The 20,049-nt window shown below is 42.5% G+C and overlaps 1 protein-coding gene across 1 annotated transcript in view; it reads right to left on the bottom strand.

Annotated features, from left to right (window-relative positions):
* Nucleotides 1–20,049, bottom strand: part of LOC126334633 (damage-control phosphatase ARMT1-like) — a 127,017-nt gene that overhangs the window by 33,851 nt on the left and 73,117 nt on the right. The window contains exon 5 of the mRNA XM_049997069.1: nucleotides 10,279–10,422. Within this exon, the coding sequence (XP_049853026.1) occupies nucleotides 10,279–10,422 (144 nt within the window). The remainder of the gene's footprint in view (nucleotides 1–10,278; nucleotides 10,423–20,049) is intronic.

Here is a 20,049-nt window from a genome sequence, read left to right as displayed (position 1 = left end):
TTTTTTTTCATCAATTCTTTGCTGGTAGAAGAGACAGCACTTCTACAATTTCCTTATTGGGCAGTGTTTGGCATACCTATTTTCATTGGCGGACTGTTTGTTGCAAGGGCTTTGCTCACTGTAGGAACAGCAGATGTGGAGGAAAGACAGACTCTGGAAGGGGATGCGAGGCAGTACACACTCGAAGTAAGACTAGAGGCATCAGACTTTGATGACAGGATGCAGCAGCAAGCAGAACTTCTGTTTGGAGAGGCGGCCTGCACTTTGTCTGATGGGTAGTAGTGGCAGTGGCCTCCACCGTACACAGATGGCATTCTTTCACAATGATCGACAGTACCGCTGGTTAGGGTGAAGAGGAGCTAGGCGTTTTGTGACAGTTAATTTCATGTGGGCTCATCCATGACTAGAGGAGCAGAAATAGTTTCATGTTATTTCCTCTTCCCTGATCAGTACGATCCTAGAATCACTGCGCATCTGCATGTGACTACGTTAGGATGATTATCATTTGTGAACTCCAATTTCCTTAACTAAAACTATTCCCAGTTAATCGCTACTAGTTGCATCTCATTTATTTGTTCTAATTAAACATTGTTTTTGTTGCCTGCTTAATTAAGATCCATATTAATGTCATTATTTGACTTGCACGTCCTGAGAATGATTATAGTAAACTGAGAATCACTTGGGCCAAGATTTTAAATCTGTAGGTGATGAACGCCTTTACCATGCAGTACCCTGTTAACGTTTTTGTGAAGTCCAACTCCCAGGACTAATTTACTAGGCCGACTACTTCAGTATTGTTAAATCCTTTGTGCACAGTTCCTAACCCGTACCTGAGTTGGAAACGATCTGCCTCTCAGTATCCCAGTTACAACAGATGACAGGATGCAGCAGCAAGCAGAACTTCTGTTTGGAGAGGCGGGAGGCTGGGAGGTTTGCATTCGCAGTGTTTTGCAACTCTATCAGTCACGCTGCCAGTGGCCACAATAGATCAGATCACCAGTAATTACTCTCTATTAGTGTGTGGTCCTGTGTTTGTATAATCAACTAACAGGACCTTTCTCTTGCAATCCCACCGTAATAGTTTGTATTGTAACACATCAGTTACTGGCTGCGCCTTTTGGGTTGGTGGCGGTGGCTATTGTGAACCCCAGCGCCAGATTTCCAGATCCTGGGAGATGGGGTCTATTCTCCATCCTTCACACACTGGGCCAACCTTGCGTTAATGCAGCTAATGCTGGCAGTCTGCCGCAAACCTGCTGTTTCAGATGAGAGAGGCTTTCGCAATGACAAGAGGCATGGGCCTTGGGAGTAAAGCTGAGGTTTTAAAAGTATTGCATTTATGAATTAGGAGTAAGTGATCTCCAGTGATGAGTAAACTGCTTTAGCTTTTTTTGGGGGAGCAGGAAAAGATTAGTGTTAGTAGTAGGGCAACAGGGCACTAGTGCATTTTGTTATGGTGGCTTGTCTACATAAGGAGCAAGTACGCACTCAGGGACAAACCTATTGTTCTCCTTTGATGACCCACTGGGGTAACCTACCCTTTTGACTGACAGGTCCCTAACCTATTGTTCACCCACACTCTCCCCCTCACCCACCCCTAGGGAACCTCCAATCCACTCCTTCCCCCTCACTGATACAGTACACTTTCAGGTCTCAGTTATTCGAATAGCCCCATCTCACTGTTATCAATTTGATTTACTACTTAATTAAATTGATCAATTAATTAACCCCTTCCCTCTGGTAACTCCCACCTACCTGTCCCCTCCCTTCTCCCCATCGCCTCCTCTATCTGGAAATTGGAGGCTCTGTGGAGGAAGGAAATTCAATGGTATATCGTTTATTTCTAATAAAATTCAGTTTGTGGGAGTAAGATTTTTATTGCTCAGCATTCTCTCTTTTTTTTTTTGGGAAGATGTAGGTCTTGTAAGAAGTAATTCAATCGATCGTCTTTCTTTTCATTCCGATCATGCAAGGAATATCATAATGAAACACTTATCACACGTAATTACACAGTTAAAAATCTTTCGATCGCGAAGCATGCACCATCCACTGGACGGTACATGTTGCCGGAAGTTGGGGTGCACTGGTGGCTTTCACAAAGCGATGCAGTGGCTATCAGCTGTCAAGCCATGTGCAGATGTCTGTTCAGATCCCGCAAGCACGAGGTGGTGGCATCCATTTCATACTTGACACCCAAGAAATTCGTGTTGAAACACATGTTTACCTAGTCCCAATGGCTGATGCATAGCCGTTGCAACTGCAGGTCCAGTGAAGTGTTTGCATAGAGCCTCACCTGCCCTATATGTGTGAAAAAGTTTTTAAATAAGTTAAAAAAGCATAAACAAAAAATATGGAAAAGTATCAACAGGAAAAACTTGTATATTTATTTGTTCATACACACCATGTGTGTCTTGTAAATAGAATAGTTTTTAAGTTTTTCACCTGCCACTAGCTATCCAAGTCAGAATAGTTTGTAAGTGTATATATATCTAGCTTACAGTCTATCATAACTGTTATTGTAAAAAACTTTGCTATTTGGGGTGTTGAAATTAGATTCTAAGTGCGCACAGTCCATCAGAATTATTGTAATAGCTATGCTATTGGGACTGTGATATTTAAGTTGTAATAAAGGAACTATCTCCACATTCGTTTTTAGCGTAGATTTATATTAAAAAATTCCAACCAGTGTTACTGTTGTAGAGTGTAAGTTAAAAGTATCCTTGCATTTCAATAGCACAGTCAATTTCTACCTCAAGAATACTATATTGTACTTAAAAAACTACATTGTACCTCAAGAATTATATTGCATCTCAAGATTTATATTGTATTTGTGTGAACTGAATAAACAAAAAAAATTCGTCACCATACGCCTTTGTTGCTATTTACAAAACATCTATCTGCTATTGCATCATTATATACGTAGAAGGGCTGTGCAGGTCACAAATGACATCAGTTTTTCTGAAGATGAGATGAAGATTAAGATGGGAGATAACAAAATATATAGAATGGTTGTATGGAATTATGCTTATCATGCAGCACGAATTGGGTTATGGAAGCCTGAGGCATGTGGATGTGTCCACTTCCAAAAATATATAGCAGACTTGTCTAAAATTACATCTAGGAAAACCACAGACATGGTTAACTGGTAAAAACTGTATACCGCAATAGTGGGAACATGGTTGAAAAAGACCACAGAGGTTGTGAGGTAAAAATTCATTTATTTCTTATCCAGCTTAAAAGCAATTTTACATTTTCATAAGCAGGCACTGCAACACTATTTTCACACATACTATTCTTCTTCTTCTCCTTGAGTAGCTGGTGACCAGGATACCCGCTGAATTCCAGGTCTTGAATAGCAGCAAATTTGAAGATTCGAAGTATCCATGACATGATGGCGACATCACCATATCTTTATAAGGCATGCCAGGATCATCCCAGTGAATTTCGTGGTAGAAATGTGCTAACCATTCTGCACTCTTCCATGTTTTAGCGCACTTGACATCCTTGAAAGACCTCAGTGATGTAATGCTTGCTGAGAATGCCTCTATTATTCTGGCATATTTTGTGTATGCCATATCTTTAAATATGATCTGTCTACATTCATCATCATTAAAACTATGAAGTAAATAAATAGGTCATTAAAAAAGTAGTAGCATCTTACTTGGCTACAGAACAGACATTATTGTTATTGATCTTTTCAGCTATACACCAAATACAATGCATCATAACTGATGGCGGTCGATCAGTGTGGCATCATGCATTCGAGTCATAGTGCTTAAAGTGGGGTTCATACTTTGAAATACGTCAGGTGGCAAAAATGTATATATCAGATAGTAATGATACAAGTTATTTAGGGAACATGTAGTAATCAAAAGTGTTCATGCGGCGAGTCCTCTTAATCAATACATATCTGAGAGTACATTAGACATATTTCTTGATTTCACCCGCTCAAACACGCTGTAAGGAGTAACATTCTCTTTTCCCAGCGAATCCATAGTCCTCAAAGTTAACTGTCGTAACATATTGAGGAAGTAAGAGCTGTAAAATATTTTTTCTAATGTGTGATTACAGCTCTGTTGTTGAACAAGCAGAGTTGATCAATGACTCTCCCTCTTTGATAGTGATAACTTAAGCATGACCATACTTTGCACAATACACTCACTACCACACCTTAGAACTACGTCAATACCTTACTCACAGACATCCCGCACGCACTTAAAGTTGAATAACTGAATGACGACGGATTCATAGAGACTATTCTGTTACATACAATTGGTGCACTGAAACCGACAAGCAGGAGTCTACTGTACGTTTGTAATAAAGCATTCTTTGGATTCAGGCCTATAGGAGGTTTTTACAAAACATGGTATTCCTTTTTGAAAATTCAGCTTCTGCACACACATGTTATAGGATATAAACAGGTCTGTATCATTAAGTCACCGTTTCTCGCACATGTAACAATAAAAATCTTTGTATGATCCTGTAACAGGCTCTTTTGTTTTTCTTGACAAACTCAACTTTGCCAGCTGCAACAACAGATCCTTCTCATGGTGATACTCCTCCTGCTGCAAAGTGTTATACAGGTATGGTGCTCGGCAACAGGAACTTAAAAATGTGCTTACACTACAACAATTTTAAGGTTTCTCCACCCATCTGCAAGGCCCATGAACATTAACCCCGAATGGGCATACTCTAGTATATATTGCACTCACAATGATTTGTCAGTCAGAGGAAATTTGTGTGATCTGGGTGGTGGAACGTACTGACACAAACCCTGACTTGCCAGTCTGGACCTATAAAAGATGCCACTGTTTGTTGGCTGGATTTACAAGTATCGAAAATACGAAAAGGTTTTGTGCCAATAAACCGAAAGGACACTAGGACTTTTTTAAATTGTAATTAAATTCTTTATTGATCGACAAATAGGTGATGGCGGGAGTCTTTTTTGCTGTGTGAGAAGGGCACCCAGCTGGTGCGAGTGTGGAGGTATCATAATTTTTTTTTATACACCTGTAATTGAAATTCAAAAATGTTATGTTGCTGCTTGAATGTAAAGGTACCATGACTTATGTTCCGACATATCACCACACGTTTGTGGGAAGCAATCAAACTACTATTCACGTAAACACAAAAAACAAAAAAGTTATGTATGTCCAGTCATAAGGGAAGGATAGATTTGACGTGGTGAATTGTGATTTCAACGCACTGAGAAGTATATTCGAACATAAGGGGTGATAGATTCTTTTCGTAAAGGGCTGCACATATAACAATACAAGGGAACAACTGGACCTGCTACAGTGTACAAACAGGACGGGCAATACGGCTGTAACAAATCGTCCAGTCATTGGCAGGCCTAAGCTTGTCCTCGCGTTTTCCTTATGCACTATCGACAGAGATGTTGGTTACAGTACATCAACTCGTATTGGTGATATATTTCCAACCCTTTTGTCTGTGGGAGCATTAGTGCCAGACGCCTGTGCTTGATAATACTTGTTTGACAGAGTCTTGGCAGGATGCACCACCTTCTGGAAGCACTGACTGGAAAACTTAAATGTCAAATAATTTACTAGAACTGAAGAGAATCGTGACACGTAGATGGTGTGACTGTGGGAATACCATAATTTTTCGGGTACTGTTTGTCTGAAATGTGTATATTTTGATGTTCCAGCTTGTATAGAGAAAATGATTGAGTGTGCTGTTGCGAGGGAGGTATGTATTTGACATGGAAAACTAAAGTAGCCATAAGGGGAATGAAAGATTTTTTTACATGGAAAATTATGTGCACTATAGATATTGAGATTTGATTCAGAAGCACGACCACCAAGAGGAGACATTTCCAGTACATGTCAGACTGCAGCAGCAATCCTAATATTTAATTGTAGTTGCACTGATAAATATGTGCCAGGTTTCCAATATTCTTGTGAGTCTGGAGATGGTCATAGAAAGTGTAACAACAACCAAGCAATTTTGGACCAGAAACTGCATCTCAGCAAACACCTTTGTCGTGGCTGGGAATTTCCCAGCCTCTGTACACCACTTCAGAGTGTCTGAGAAAGCTTCCGGCTTTTGACGAATTGGCTCACAGCTCCCCTTGGATGGGTGAATAGTGAACTATACCCAATTTGTAATGCGTTGTCTTCAGGACAGTGTGTGTCATGTGCATACTCGGTGGAAATTTGAGAAGATTCAATGCAACGAGTGTTTGCACTGGGGGCATTGATAGCATTCGAACTTCTATCGCTCAGTTCCTCTCTCTGGCTGACACATTCTTCCACAGCTGCAGTCATGGACCACATTTATGGCGGCAGTTTCCTCCGTCGGCATTGCACTGCAGCACGGTGAGTATGTGGCATGTACTTGACGAGTAGGCCACTTTTGTGAGGTTTACCTTTCAGTGGAATATGGCAATCTGTACAAAATAGTTTTTTCGCTTAAAGTCTCGTCTGCAGAAAAAAATGGCGGACAGTGCTCCCACACCGGCAGCAGCAGCAGTTTCGCAGGTAAATTCAGTAAGAACCAATCAGAATGATCTGTTCATTCATAAGACATCCTTTGTGCTGGGACATAGGGCCTTCTAAAGACTGGTTCGAACAAGATGGGGGCAAGGTATCTACAGAAAGTTCTGAGAGTAACGTGATGTCTTCTTTCTTGACGTGTTGAAAGGCCAATTGAAGCAGACTATCCATCTCTGGTGTTATTCTGTCCCTCATCCACCACTGTGACATAAGGACATCTCCAGACCATCACATGCAGGACACCGAAAATTCCAGCCATTTTTCTCTTCTGTGGGTTAGTGCTTTGAATTCTTTTTGCTTGTTCTGGTTTTCCCATCTGTGCTTAGACAGAGCTCTCTTTCCAAACAACTAGAATGCTTTTATGATTAACGGTGTTTTCACAAGCATGGACAGACATGATGAAGTCTTTTAGCGATGAGAACAAGGGTGAACCATTACTGCTTCTGAGACAAATGTCAAAAGCAGGATGTTACGATTTCTGAGAATGGTAACATGTGACGGACGGGCTGTCGCATTAGGATCGCTAAGAAGAATGCATTCTGTGCTATTCTGGAATATTTTCATAAACAGTTTATGAAAGCATTGCAATAGAGTTCCACAGCGCTTTGAGAGGGATACTTGTAATGGCAGTATAACTCTGACAACATTTTAACTGCACCTGCAAGGGTGAACCACCATGCAGACATCTTGCTGGACCTGCAGGTACAAATGCTATCTGTCAGCCACAGTGGATAGGTAAACACGTGTTTCGACAGGTATTTCTCAGATGTCAAGTGTGTAAGGGATGCTGCCACCTCATGTTTGTGAGATCCAAATGGACACCTGTGTGTGGCTCGGCAGCTGACTGCCACATCCTTGCTTTGCAGGAACCATTAGTGCACAGTGTGTGCAGTGGCGTTCTGTGCTTTGTGATCAAAATTACGTGTGATAGGTGTTTCATGACAGTACACATTGCCTGTTTGTAATAAAAAGAAAGGCGATCGATTTGATTACTTCTTACAAGACCTGCATCATCCCAAAAAGCAGAGAATGATGAGCAAGAGATATTCAACCCCAGAAAACCGATTTTTTTTATAAATAAACAATATACCCTTGAATTTCCTGTCATGAGATCCTTCCTCTCCACCACAGGGCCACCAATTTCCACGTAGAGGAGGGGAGGGAGAAAGGAGAGGGGGGCAGGTGAGAGGGTTTACCAGAGGACAGGGGTTTATTTATTAATTGATCAATTAAATTAAGTAGTTGATCAGATTGGTAAGAGTGAGAGGGGGCTATTGGATAACTCAGACCTGAAAGTGTACCTGTGTCAATGAGTGCAACGGGTTGGGTTGGAGGTTTCCTGAAGGGTGGTCAGGTGGGGTGCAGGGGGGAGGGGTTGGGGGTGGGGGAACAATAGTTTAAGGGCCTGTCAATGGAGAGGGTAGTTTATCCCCAGGGGTCATTACCTGTCAATCAAAGGAGAACAATAGGTTTGCCCCTGAGTACATACTTGCCTCTGATGCAGACAAACCACATTAACAAAATGCACTGATGCCCCTGTTGCCCTGCTACTAGTGTTTAATGACCCATGATTAGAGACAGAGCATGAGCTCAGGTTAGGAGCGGATGGAGAAGGAAATCAGACGTGCACTTTCAAAGGAATCACCCTGAAATTTTCCTGAGGTTTTGTAGGAAAATTATGGAAAACCTAAATCATGATGGCCGAACGCTGGTTTGAGCCATTGTCCTCCAGAATGCGAGTCAGGAGTATTAACTACTGCGCTGCCTCACTGTGTGGTTTTTGTGCGAAAGGTAGAGACTCAACGACCGAGCATTTGCTAAGTGGACAGAATCATTGTGTCGCAAGGTGGAGACATCAGCAATCTGGAAGCAGTGTGTGACAATAACGAGAAAGATACGTCGACGATGTACAGAAGAGCGAAAATTCCATTTCTTTGAGTGAAAACGGATGACGTTTTGTGGGTGACCTTCTCCTCTTTAACTGTTTCCAGTTTTGTTTATGGAGCAGATAATTCAAACCGATTGGTGACAGTGTAGCAACAGTTTGCAGTGCTAGTTTTCTAGCCCAATTATAGGATCTGAGATTCTCGAAAGTAACTGTCACGCCCGACAAAGTGAGGCTGCGTCCCTGCTGCAGTTTCGTAGAATTATGTACAGCAGTGGATAGAAACAACACAGGTCCGCCGACAAACTTTAACTCAACGTGCTCTGTGAGACGTACAGCAACTTCCCCGGCTACCACGATCTTCAGACGTGACTGCAACCGAGCACATACGGGCTATGACGGGCGAGAAGACACTCGTGTGACTAGTCAACAAGAACTCTTACAGACCTACATGAACAGTCGAGGAGGGGTGGAATAATATATCCCAGGATAGTATTCCCCACTTGTACTATCAGTTGGATGCCAAAGAGAGAGTCTGCATTGCCGCCTGTGGAGGCTATACCAAGTACTAATATTGGGGGTTTCAGCATGGGTCGATACCTGGTACCTCATAACCGCTAATGCTATTGACCTGTAAATGTAATCATAAGTATTATTTCAAGAACAAATCTCGAGTGAACGGGAAACCGCTAAAAGGGTGTACTAACTTTTTTCGGCCGTTTAGCGTGATAGTTAAAGTTCCTGATGGACTTGTTCATTTAAATGTGGATCAAGAACAGTCTGTTAATCTCTGCATCAAGCGATGCTTTAACAGTCAATAACAGTTGTAACTATTCCAGCAATCCTGTGGCAAAGATCTGTATCAAAGTTAAGTAAACCTTTTTTTCATTTGTATTTTGAAGTGAACTAATATTTCATGTACTCTGATGTGATGAGCCTTCTCCCAGATCAATCAGAGAACCCACAGTTGTGCCAGACGAAAGTAGTTTCGTCTGTCACAACAGGCACATTACCTCAAATATTCAGTTTAGAGTACTGGACACTGAGTTCCATGGGACTTGACACAGGCTGAGAAAGAATCTGTAATTGACTTTTGTAAATCGAGAATAAAGATCCAGATTTTTAGGAGAAACTGGTGAATCATGATGAAACGTGGTGTCCCTATTACACACCTAGGAAGAAAGTCTAATCCATGCAATGGAAATATCCCAGGTCCAAGAAATTCTGTGCTGCTCCATCTGCAGGTAAGCAGAAGATCTAAGTGTTTTGGGACACGTTTGGCATACTGCGAATCGACTGGCTGTCACTAGGAACAACTGTCAACAGCAGGGTGTCCTGTGATGCCCTTACACACATTCGATACCATGAAGGACGCACTGCAGGGTGATAAGTTTGGTCAACAATAAAGAATTGCAAGCAGTTGTCCACGAATGGGTGGGTAGTGCCGCAAATAACGATTCTGTGACGCTGTAATGAATGTTTCAGGGCGGTGGCAGTGGTGTATTGACATTAATATGAACTCTATCGAAAGAAACCATGTACACTGAATCGTGTTCTTTTATAAAAAAAATATAGAAAACTACTATTGTAAATCATTTCCAAACGTTGCTCGTACTGTGCAACATGCTATATCAGCTACACTTGTCTTACATTTCTATGGCGGAACATTGCAATCACATCTGTATGCTATCAAGTGAAAAATCCCTGGTAGTTTCTCCAGTAGTACCCGGACAGGTAGTGTATTCTTCAATTAGTTGGAAAGCTTTTTATAATTGTGTGTCGCTATTTTAATAACTCTGCTATATTTAGGACACGAAAGGTTCATCTGAGAGGCAGAGTTACACAGCGGTGTAACCTGATGTGGTGTGAGTCGCGTACCTTGAGATGGATGCGCACCCTGGTGGCCCCCAGCGTGGTGAGCAGCTGCGCCAGGCACAGGTCGGCGAACAGCTCGTAGCCCATGTTGTCACACACCAGGTCCACCGTCACGCAACCCGCTCCAGACTGCAGCACTGTCCACACCTGTTGCGGGCGCACACAGCGATAAAAACAAAATGTTCAAATGTGTGTGAATTTCTAAGGGACCAAATAGTTGAGGTCTTCGGTCCCTAGACGTACACACTACTTAAACTAACTTATGCTAAGAACAACATACACACCTATGCCCGAGGGAGGACTCGAACCTCCGTGACATGGTGCCTCAAACCGTCCGGCCACTCCGCGCGGCAATAAAAACAAGCTCCGTTATAGATGTGGAATATCGATGTATCGACTTTATGGGAAATATCATGAGTGATATCTATGCTAACGATAGATCGGATGTAAAATATTGGTATTTTCGAGATATTGGATTTGTATATATTACAAAGGGTGATTCTTGCTTGAAAACAAAACAGAACTTACATGTCCAAAAACGGAATATTATTTAAATTTGTTTCAAGAAACATCTGAGACTGCTGGTTTACAAATGTTTATAAAGAAAATCAACTTTCTAGATAACATAAATGTCATTGCTTTTAAACTAAAGAAAATTTATAGAGCAGGTTAATTTCGGTAAACCTATACCTGTGCAGATATTAGAGAGAAAACAGTTGACAGAACTCGTCTAAAAGAGAGATTATGATTATAGAACATGTCTTAAGTCATAAAGGAATAGCTGATTTAGTAATTAAGTGACGCTGTTGGTAATTAAAGGAAGCTGTAGGGAAAAATTTGTAGATGGAGATGAAGCCTTGAACGCAGTAAGCAGGTTAGAATGTATGTAGACTGCAGTAGTAATGCAGAAATTTGCGCGTAGTAAATAAGTGTTGGAGAGCTGCATCAAACCAGTCTTCTGAAGACCACAACAACAACAACAACAATAACGTGCTTTAACACAGGACTAAACAAGAAAAAAAAAAGAAACTGACGAGCTAAAAAGTCGAAGGCACCCTAAGGCTGCTGTGAAAAAATACAAAAGTGGAAACGCTACGTGTAAAATTCTTTTGTGTCAGGATTTACTAAGAACTAAAACGGAAGGACACCTTAACAAGTTGGTAACGGAGCTCTGTTTGCTATCTTCTTACATTTGAAGCGTCTTTCATTCTAGAATGAATTTTTCACTCTGCAGCTGGGTTTCTGCTAACATGAAACTTCCTAGCAAATTAAAGCTGTGTAAAGAACCAATACCTGAACTCGGAACCAGTGTCCGTACAATCTCTCATTCTGTTCGCCACCAGACAAAAAAGTTAATTTATTTTGGATTATTTCAAGCCCCATTGTCTCCAAAATCGTCTTATGACGTCACATTGCGATAGGTGGATAATTGCAAATCTTTTAAAAGGCATAAAGATCTCGTAAATGTGGCAAAAGGGCAGAGGTGTTTGAGTGGTGGAGGGGGGGGGGGGGGGGAGGGAGGCTGGAGGTTAACTCAAATTAGTTTCTTGGCGAATGACGAAATAGTTTCTGAACTTCACAGTAAAAGGCTCTGAGTAGACTTACTACTAGTTAGTATCCATTACGTTTTCTGGTTTATTTAAATTGATACCCAGTTAATACACTACTGGCCATTAAAATTGCTACACCAAGAAGAAATGCAGATGATAAATCGGTATTCATTGGACAAATATATTATACTAGAACTGACATGTGATTACATTTTCACGCAATTTGGGTGCATATATCCTGAGAAATCAGTTCCCAGCACAACCACCTCTCGTCGTAGTAACGGCCTTGATACGCTTGGGCATTGAGTCAAACAGAGCTTTGATGTCGTGTACAGGTACAGCTGCCCATGCAGCTTCAACACGATACCACAGTCCATCAAGAGTAATGACTGGCGTATTGTGACGAGCCAGTGGCTCGGCCACTATTGACGAGACGTTTTCAATTGGTGAGAGATCTGGAGAATGTGCTGGCCAGGGCAGCAGCCGAACATTTTCTGTATCCAGAAAAGCTCATACAGGACCTGCAACATGCAGTCGTGCACTAACCTACTAAAATGTAGGGTTTCTCAGGGATTGAATGAAGGGTAGAGCCACGGGTCGTAATACATCTGACATGTAATGTCCACTGTTCAAAGTGACGTCAATGCGAACTAGAGGTGACCGAGACGTGTAACCAATGGCGTCCCATACCCTCACGCCAGGTGATACGCCAGTATGGCGATGATGATATACGCTTCCAATGTTCGTTCACTGCGATGTCGTCAAACACGGATGCGACCATCATGATGCTGTAAACAGAACCTGGATTCGAGCTGATAGTCCATGCTGCTGCAAACATCGTCGAACTGTTCGTGTAGATGGTTGTTTACTTGCAAACGTCCCCATCTGTTGACTCGGGGATCGAGACGTGACTGCACGAACCGTTACAGCCATGCAGATAAGATGCCTGTCATCTCGACTGCTAGCGATACGAGGCCGTATTACCCTCCCGAACCCACCGATTCCATATTCTGCTAACAGTCATTGGCTCTCGACCAATGCGAGCAGCAACGTCGCGACACGATAAACCGCAATCGCGATAGGCTACAATCCGACCTTAATCAAAGTCAGAAACGTGATTGTACGCATTTCTTCTCCTTACACGAGGCATCACAACAACGTTTCACCACGCAACACCGGTCAACTGCTGTTTGTGTATGAGAAATCAGTTGGAAACTTTCCTCATGTCAGCAAGTTGTAGGTGTCACCACCGGCGCCAACCTTGTGTGAATGCTCTGAAAAGCTAATCATCTGCTTATCACATAATCTTCTTCCTGTCGGTTAAATTTCGCGTCTGTAGCATGTCATCTTCGTGGTGTAGCAAATTTAATGGCCGGTAGTGTATGTCTGTCTGTCTGTCTGGCGAGGCAACACGTGTGTTCGATCTGCGAAGTCTTTTTTCTATAGAGTGTGGTGGCAGCTGCCCTAACCTGCCCTTCGGTAGTTACTCGTTTGTTTACCAGTTAATCTAAGTCTGCTTTTTGGTTTTCTGCTTTTTGATTTACATACATCTGAGGCTATGTCATATCTTCACTTGACTTTATCACAGTTTGTTTCCAACTGGTATTTGTTTGAAAATAACTAGTTCCTGCTTCACGTAATCCTTGAGTACCATGCACACCATGTTGATTTCTGCGCCCATTTACCAACCCCCACACGGACCCTCTACCATCTAATTACGTCTAAATTTCTACCCCTTCTCATCCACAGTGAACATTTCTGTATATTCTGCATTGTTTGCAAACTAGACTCGAATAACCCCATTGTTTTCCCTCTAATCACCAATCTTGGTGTGCTGCCATGCCTATTCCGAGACATCCCCTCGCCCTATACCTACATACACTCCATACCCTATCCTAATGCAACTTTAACTGACCCTCTCATCCAGACAATGAAATTCGCTCCGACATATAACCATGGTGTCAACTACAACTCTTCATCACCCCTCTAAGCCAGTTCGAATCCTGGTGGTGGACAGAAATTTCACTGCTAGTATTTGGTCAGCAAATGAAGGAGAGATGGTGGTGCAAAGTTCTTGATCATCAGTTTTTGCGCCAGTGTCTGCAGTGTCACATGAAGTGAGGGCATGTGGCACTGTTGATGGTGATCCACCTACTGTAAGGGGGTGCTACACTCAGTGCTGTTCGAGAGGCATAGACTATGTACTGTCATCAGGTTTCATTTCATCCCACCCCTTCTCTCATTATCGTACAGCACAAACATGATACTACACTATACACACATTCACTACACTCATCTATGCTCCACATATACACATACAAAACAGTTCTTACATACCCCCAAAGAAAGGGGCCACTGTGTGTAGAGGAAGAACTTCCTTTCTGGTAGCTGGCTGGACCCACTCTGTGGGATATCCAGCTAACAATGTCGTGCCACGTTAACATCTTTAGCCATCTCACTCCCCTGTTCATCTATCCGCATTCCCTCCCCTCTTGATACCATGATTCTACATATGCACCATGACTCCACCTCACTTTGTCTTCTCACTATTCATTCCAGCATATACCTTTATCTCCAAATATATACTCAATGGACCTCTATCTTTATACCCACTCTCTTCAACCCTACAGATCAGCTTTTCACCTCATCAAAACATTTTCTTTTGTACAGTGCAGACGCTTCAGTGAACCTTCAGTAAACATGCCGTGTTCCTTTTTAAGAGATTGTCGCCGTTCCTGCAACATGTTTTGAATATTTATTTAAATTTTCATCTTTACCATTTAGTCTTTTGACTTTAATTTAAACAACAAAGAAAATTAACAGTTTAATTTTATGTTAAACTCAACAAAATTAACCTTTTTATAGATTTTAAAAAATCTGTAAATTTTTTCAGTCTTTAATTACAATTGTTCCGTCTTTATTTATATTTTTAAAGGTTTTGACTGACAGGTAGATTTTTGGAACATGGTTTTTGCTCATGTATTGTGACACTTCTGGAGACCAAAAATCACCTCTGTAGGAACCAACATGGGTTCTGAAAGCAACGATTGTGTGAAATCCAGCTCTTTCTGTTCGTCTGCACGACTCAGAAAGCAGTACATGCATGGGCCTGGGGCAGGACTTCTGCAAGACAAACGATACAGTTCAGTCCTTTCGCCTAATGAAGAAAATACGAGCGTACACAACGTGAGACAAATTTTGTGACAGGATTGAAGGGTTTTTAGCAAACAGAGCACAGCATGTCACTCTCAACTGAGAGAATCTTCACTCGAAAATGTAGCTTCAGCAGTGACTGAGGATTGCTATAGCACTATTAGTTTTTCACAATATACACAAATGACCTAGCAGATAATGTCGGAAGTTCCATAAGTTTTCAGGGATAATGCTGTTGTTTATAGAGAATTCACAACGCTAGAAAATTGTAGCAAAATGCAGGAAGACGTGCAGATGATCGGTGATTGGTGCTCGGGAGCAGCAGTTGACCCTCAGTATAAACAAATGTAGAGTAAGTAATGGAACAATGGAACAACCTGTGTACCCCCCCCCCCCCGCTTTCCATTGTTGCCAGATGTAACCAAGATGGCAACGATGACATCATCAAAAATGGCGGCATGTAGACTTGGCAACAGCACATGATGTCAGCCAAGATGGCGGCTATGACGTCAGCCGATGACGCAAGTACCGTTCTCCAAGATGGCTTTTGGCGGGAGAGTCCCACGTCCCCCTCCCCCAGGAAAGTGGTGGGAAGTTCAAATTAAAACAGGATAATGCATCACACGACGGTTATCTCTACTAACCTATGAAAAGTAGCAGGAAGTTAAGTCACTTGGGCTACCCCCACTAACCTAAGTCATCTGATCGCCACTTATCCTATGAACTGGCACCAAGTTTGAATTTAAGCTATAAATAGAGGTCAATTCGGATATCTCTACTTAGCTAAAAAAAATGGTGCAAAAGAAAGGACACTTGGACTAACCTCAGTTACCCGACCACCACCTCCTCCTCCTAAGAATTCATGGGAAAAGGACTAGGACATAACTCTTTATTTAAACAATTTCATGCAGTACAGCCATCCAGTGTGTTCACCATAAGCTCCAGACTCCAACTCACTTAGTACACAGCGCCACCACCAGAGGGCGCTGTCGTCCAAGCTGGGGGCCATGATGTCAGTTGATGACACAAGTACAAGTACTGTTAGACCTGTGACGTCACAGAAGCACTGATAGGGTTCCAAACCCAAATCGAAGACGACGGAGATGGGAAATTCCAAAACTACCATTCCCCCCTCCCAGGCAGGATATTCAGATTTTGTCAGATTTTTAGGAGTGCCATGCACACCTGGACTTGGAAGGAAATAGTTAAAGTGTCCACCACGATCCTCAACCGACCGCCACGTCCCCTTACCAACACATGTTGGCAGACTAATGTGCACTATCGTGTACTAACGAGCACAGCGCTTGATGTCATCCAAGATGGCGGCCGTGAAGTCAGTTGATAACGCAAGTGCCACACCCCCATGGTGAAAAATTTGAATTTTGGCGGGAAGATAGGTCAATTGTGCTACCTCTGCCACCCCAAGAAAATGGCGCGAAAGAAAGGACACTTGGACTACCTCCACTAACCTAAGTCAACAGACCGCCACCTCATCCAAGGAAATCGTGGAAGAAGGACTCAGCTTGCACTGGGCTGGTGGAGAGAGGAAGGGGTGTACTTTATTTATTTTGGAACAATTTATTTAGGGATGGAGTATATTTATTACACTGATACAAAACACACGGTCTGACATGCTTGGGGTCACGTCACACAAGCCTACAGACACGTGAACCACAAAAAGACTCTGCAAACGTGCTAGTTCATCGTCAACTGTCGAAATCATGCACCAGTCTTTATTTAAACAATGGAGTCACTACCGCCATCCAGTGTGTTCGCCACAAGGTCCAGAGGCCCTCTGACCTAGTGCACAGCTGCACCACCACCAGAGTGCGCTATCATCCCTCTCATCTGTACGACCACTTTCTCTCTATCGCCATTCTAAAGGGATACCTCTGGCGTACAATACCGACGTCACAGATCGTGCTGTTCCACCGCTCATGACGTGTGTGTCACGCTCACAGTGACGTATGTGTGTGTGACGCGCATACAGATGTCACAGATTGTGCTATACAAAAACAGTTTCACCACTCTTAAATAATTCAGCACACTGTTGTGCGGACACGAAATCAACTTGTAAACCGGTCCAAATAACACTTAGCACACGTTATGTCCAGACACATATTTTATGTTCGAAGTTTGGTCCACCAGCAGAGAGGACTGGCTCCTGGGAGCCGTCCGCGAGTCACGCATACACTCTCCGAATGTGGTTGTGACTGGATACAGTAGAGTACAGTGTTATATTACGCATCCCGATCAGTGCATTTGGGCTGGGTGTTGGCAGCTGTGCTACATTTATGGGAAATTTTAGAACACAGAACGAGAGGTTATGTCATGATCGCATGGATAGATCTGACATAAAATCGATAGAATTGTGAAAAATGACGAGGGAATAGTATAAATTGACCAAATATACACCGAAATTCGGGTAAATTGAGGAAGTACTTGAGTATCTTTTGGTTCGCACCGAACAATTTGTACATGGGAATAAGTATGCGGCAACAAGAGCAATCCGAGAAAACGTCGACATCGAAACGAAGGGAATGAGGGAGTTGGTCAAGTGTTTTCCGTCGAGGCAGCATTAACCTGTATGTCTATTGAGGTAGCAGTGAAACTAGCGAGTTGAATACTGTACTTGATGCTTTTCAGGAGGACAGAGATCCATTCACCTCTAAACTCACTTGCATTTTCGTTAATGGTTAACAGAGAGTGGATGAAGTGATCGTTTCAAATGGAGCTGTAATGAGGTACCATTTAATGGTTGACTAATGCATTCTAGAGAAGGAGAAGTTGCTGCAGGTCAATTTTTCCATTGTTCTGTCCGGAAACATCAGTCGGGTGACATAGCCTGCTTTCTAGTCGTATAAAGCCACGTGTTCTGTATGTGGTTATAGCAATGTCTACTTGCGATCGTTAACAGTAAACCTGTCGGTCATCAGAGGACTTCCATCTCATGCGTGATGAAACTTGACACATTTCTCTAAACAAAGTTTGATTTATGCGACCTACTCCATCCCCCCCCCCCCCCCCCCCCCTTCCGTCGCATCTTGGGTGTAAAATCGAGACTTCAGCGTCATAACTAAGTTGACGATAGGAGCTTGTGAAGCATTGCAATCCCCGTGTACACATTTGCCTGATAGATGTTCTGTTTACAGAGTTAGTGATGGAAGGACTTGTAATTTTCACATATCGGATTCTGCTGCTACGCGTTAATCTGTTTCCTTGTGGGATGTATCCACCGCTACTAACGACCATTTCATATAGGCCTGATGCAGGCGTTGTATAATTTCTGAACCGTGATCGGTTGTGAATAGTGGACACTAAAGCCATATTGTGCTTGTATCGTGCAGAGCAAGTGTTTTATGGAAGTAGTTTTTTTTCGTTTTACGGTTCGATAACGTAGTTTATCGTAGAGAAACCGGGAAGAAGGACGTATGTCATGCGCTTGAAATATATTTCTCACAATTAAATTTTAACAACGCTACATTCTATATGACTGATAGGTCGGAAACGCAGGCGATCTAATCTTATAGCCTGTTTTATGTGCAGAACGTTGTACCGTTGGGAGTGTGTGTGTTATGTTCTCTCTTGCCAATACCTTCCAAGTACCGATCCTAGACTCTAGAACAATACTTTAGAGTTCATAGCTCTGTTGATTTACGTAAAAATGCGTCGAACTACATCCATCTGGAGCTCCATCGCGCATAAAAATCATTCGTTTCTTGTTCTTCTTAACTGCCTGCTATTATATCACGGCACTTTGAAATCTGTTACTGTACATCGATAGGGGTGCTAAGTTCCTCGACATGGGCGTAGCTGAAGATGGCTGAGGACTCGGAAAGCTCTATTCATTCACGAGACGTGAAGTGTAGGGGTCTTCTTCTGCTCGGTTGCAGATTAATTCGCTAACAGTGCTGCAGGGCGGGTTGGTCAATGACAGTGTGAGGAGGGTCTTTCACTCTCTAATACTTCCGTAAGACTGTGAGAATGCTCTGCGACTCCCATACGCAGAGAGATATATCGTAAATTAAACACTATGCTGGGATAGAAATACGTGGAGTGCTGTCTCTTATACTTTGATGATTTATGGTTCAAAAATTAACACTGAATGGGTGTACTGCACAGTCATCTATCCATGTTAGCAATGATACTCGCAGAGTGGAGAAGGGATGATTTAGCTATGATACTGAAATTGAGGAGACGTGCTGTCACATGATTGGCCTGTGTTGAAGTTATTGTAAAACTGTGAAAATTATTCACGGTATCAGCTGTGATGCTTATTACTAGAGTACATCAATGGTGTCTTGTCCACCCTTTCGTACACTGGCACGTTGTTGGCTACCACATAATGATTGACTGATATCGCTTGTTTGAGTTGAGGAAAGGGTTTTTCTGGATGGACTGCACCTTCTGGGATGGATAGCCCTAAAACACTGATCGCGTACAAGAGTGCAGTATGAGCATTCAGTCGAAAGGGAACGCTGAGCCATCAGCTATTCCGTCACTGTGAGAGACGAGTCTAAATGTAGAGCTCGTGAATCACCTTCGGACTGTAGTTTGGAAACCTATGCAAATGCCGTAAAACTCTTCTGTTTTCCTTTTGTTGTAACTGTCTTTTATTTTATGTCAGTCGATGTGTGGCGTGTTATGCTATCCACTGTAAAAAGGTGATTTATGCCATGCAATGTCTAGCTTCCTGCGAAATGCCGTGGATCGGAACTCTTAATGTTAGTTTAGAACCTGGCATAGGCCTCGAAGTCATGGAAGACAAACATAGTGTTTGGCATTGTACAAAAGCGTGTTAGAAAACAGTGTTTCAAACAACTAAACAGGACCAGAGGGAGCGCTTCTTGCGATTTAGTATAGTCTGTGGGATGTGATCATTTGCTTAGAGTATAGGTGGTCAAACATTAAAGTGGGCTGTGTAGTGCCTGTATATTTAATAGGATTGTGCCACTCAGCCGGCAGTAGCAGCAGCAATTCGAGGTCTAAATTCGGTGAGGGATGGGGTATACCATTATGAATGCATAGAGGGCTGCATGCTGTGCTATTCTGGGGAGTATTGAGAAATCTC

The sequence above is a fragment of the Schistocerca gregaria genome, chromosome 2, assembly GCF_023897955.1.
Source record: "Schistocerca gregaria isolate iqSchGreg1 chromosome 2, iqSchGreg1.2, whole genome shotgun sequence".
NCBI lineage: Eukaryota > Metazoa > Arthropoda > Insecta > Orthoptera > Acrididae > Schistocerca > Schistocerca gregaria.
Note: the sequence above shows the minus strand (reverse complement) of the source record. Positions and strands in the feature narration are given on the sequence as shown.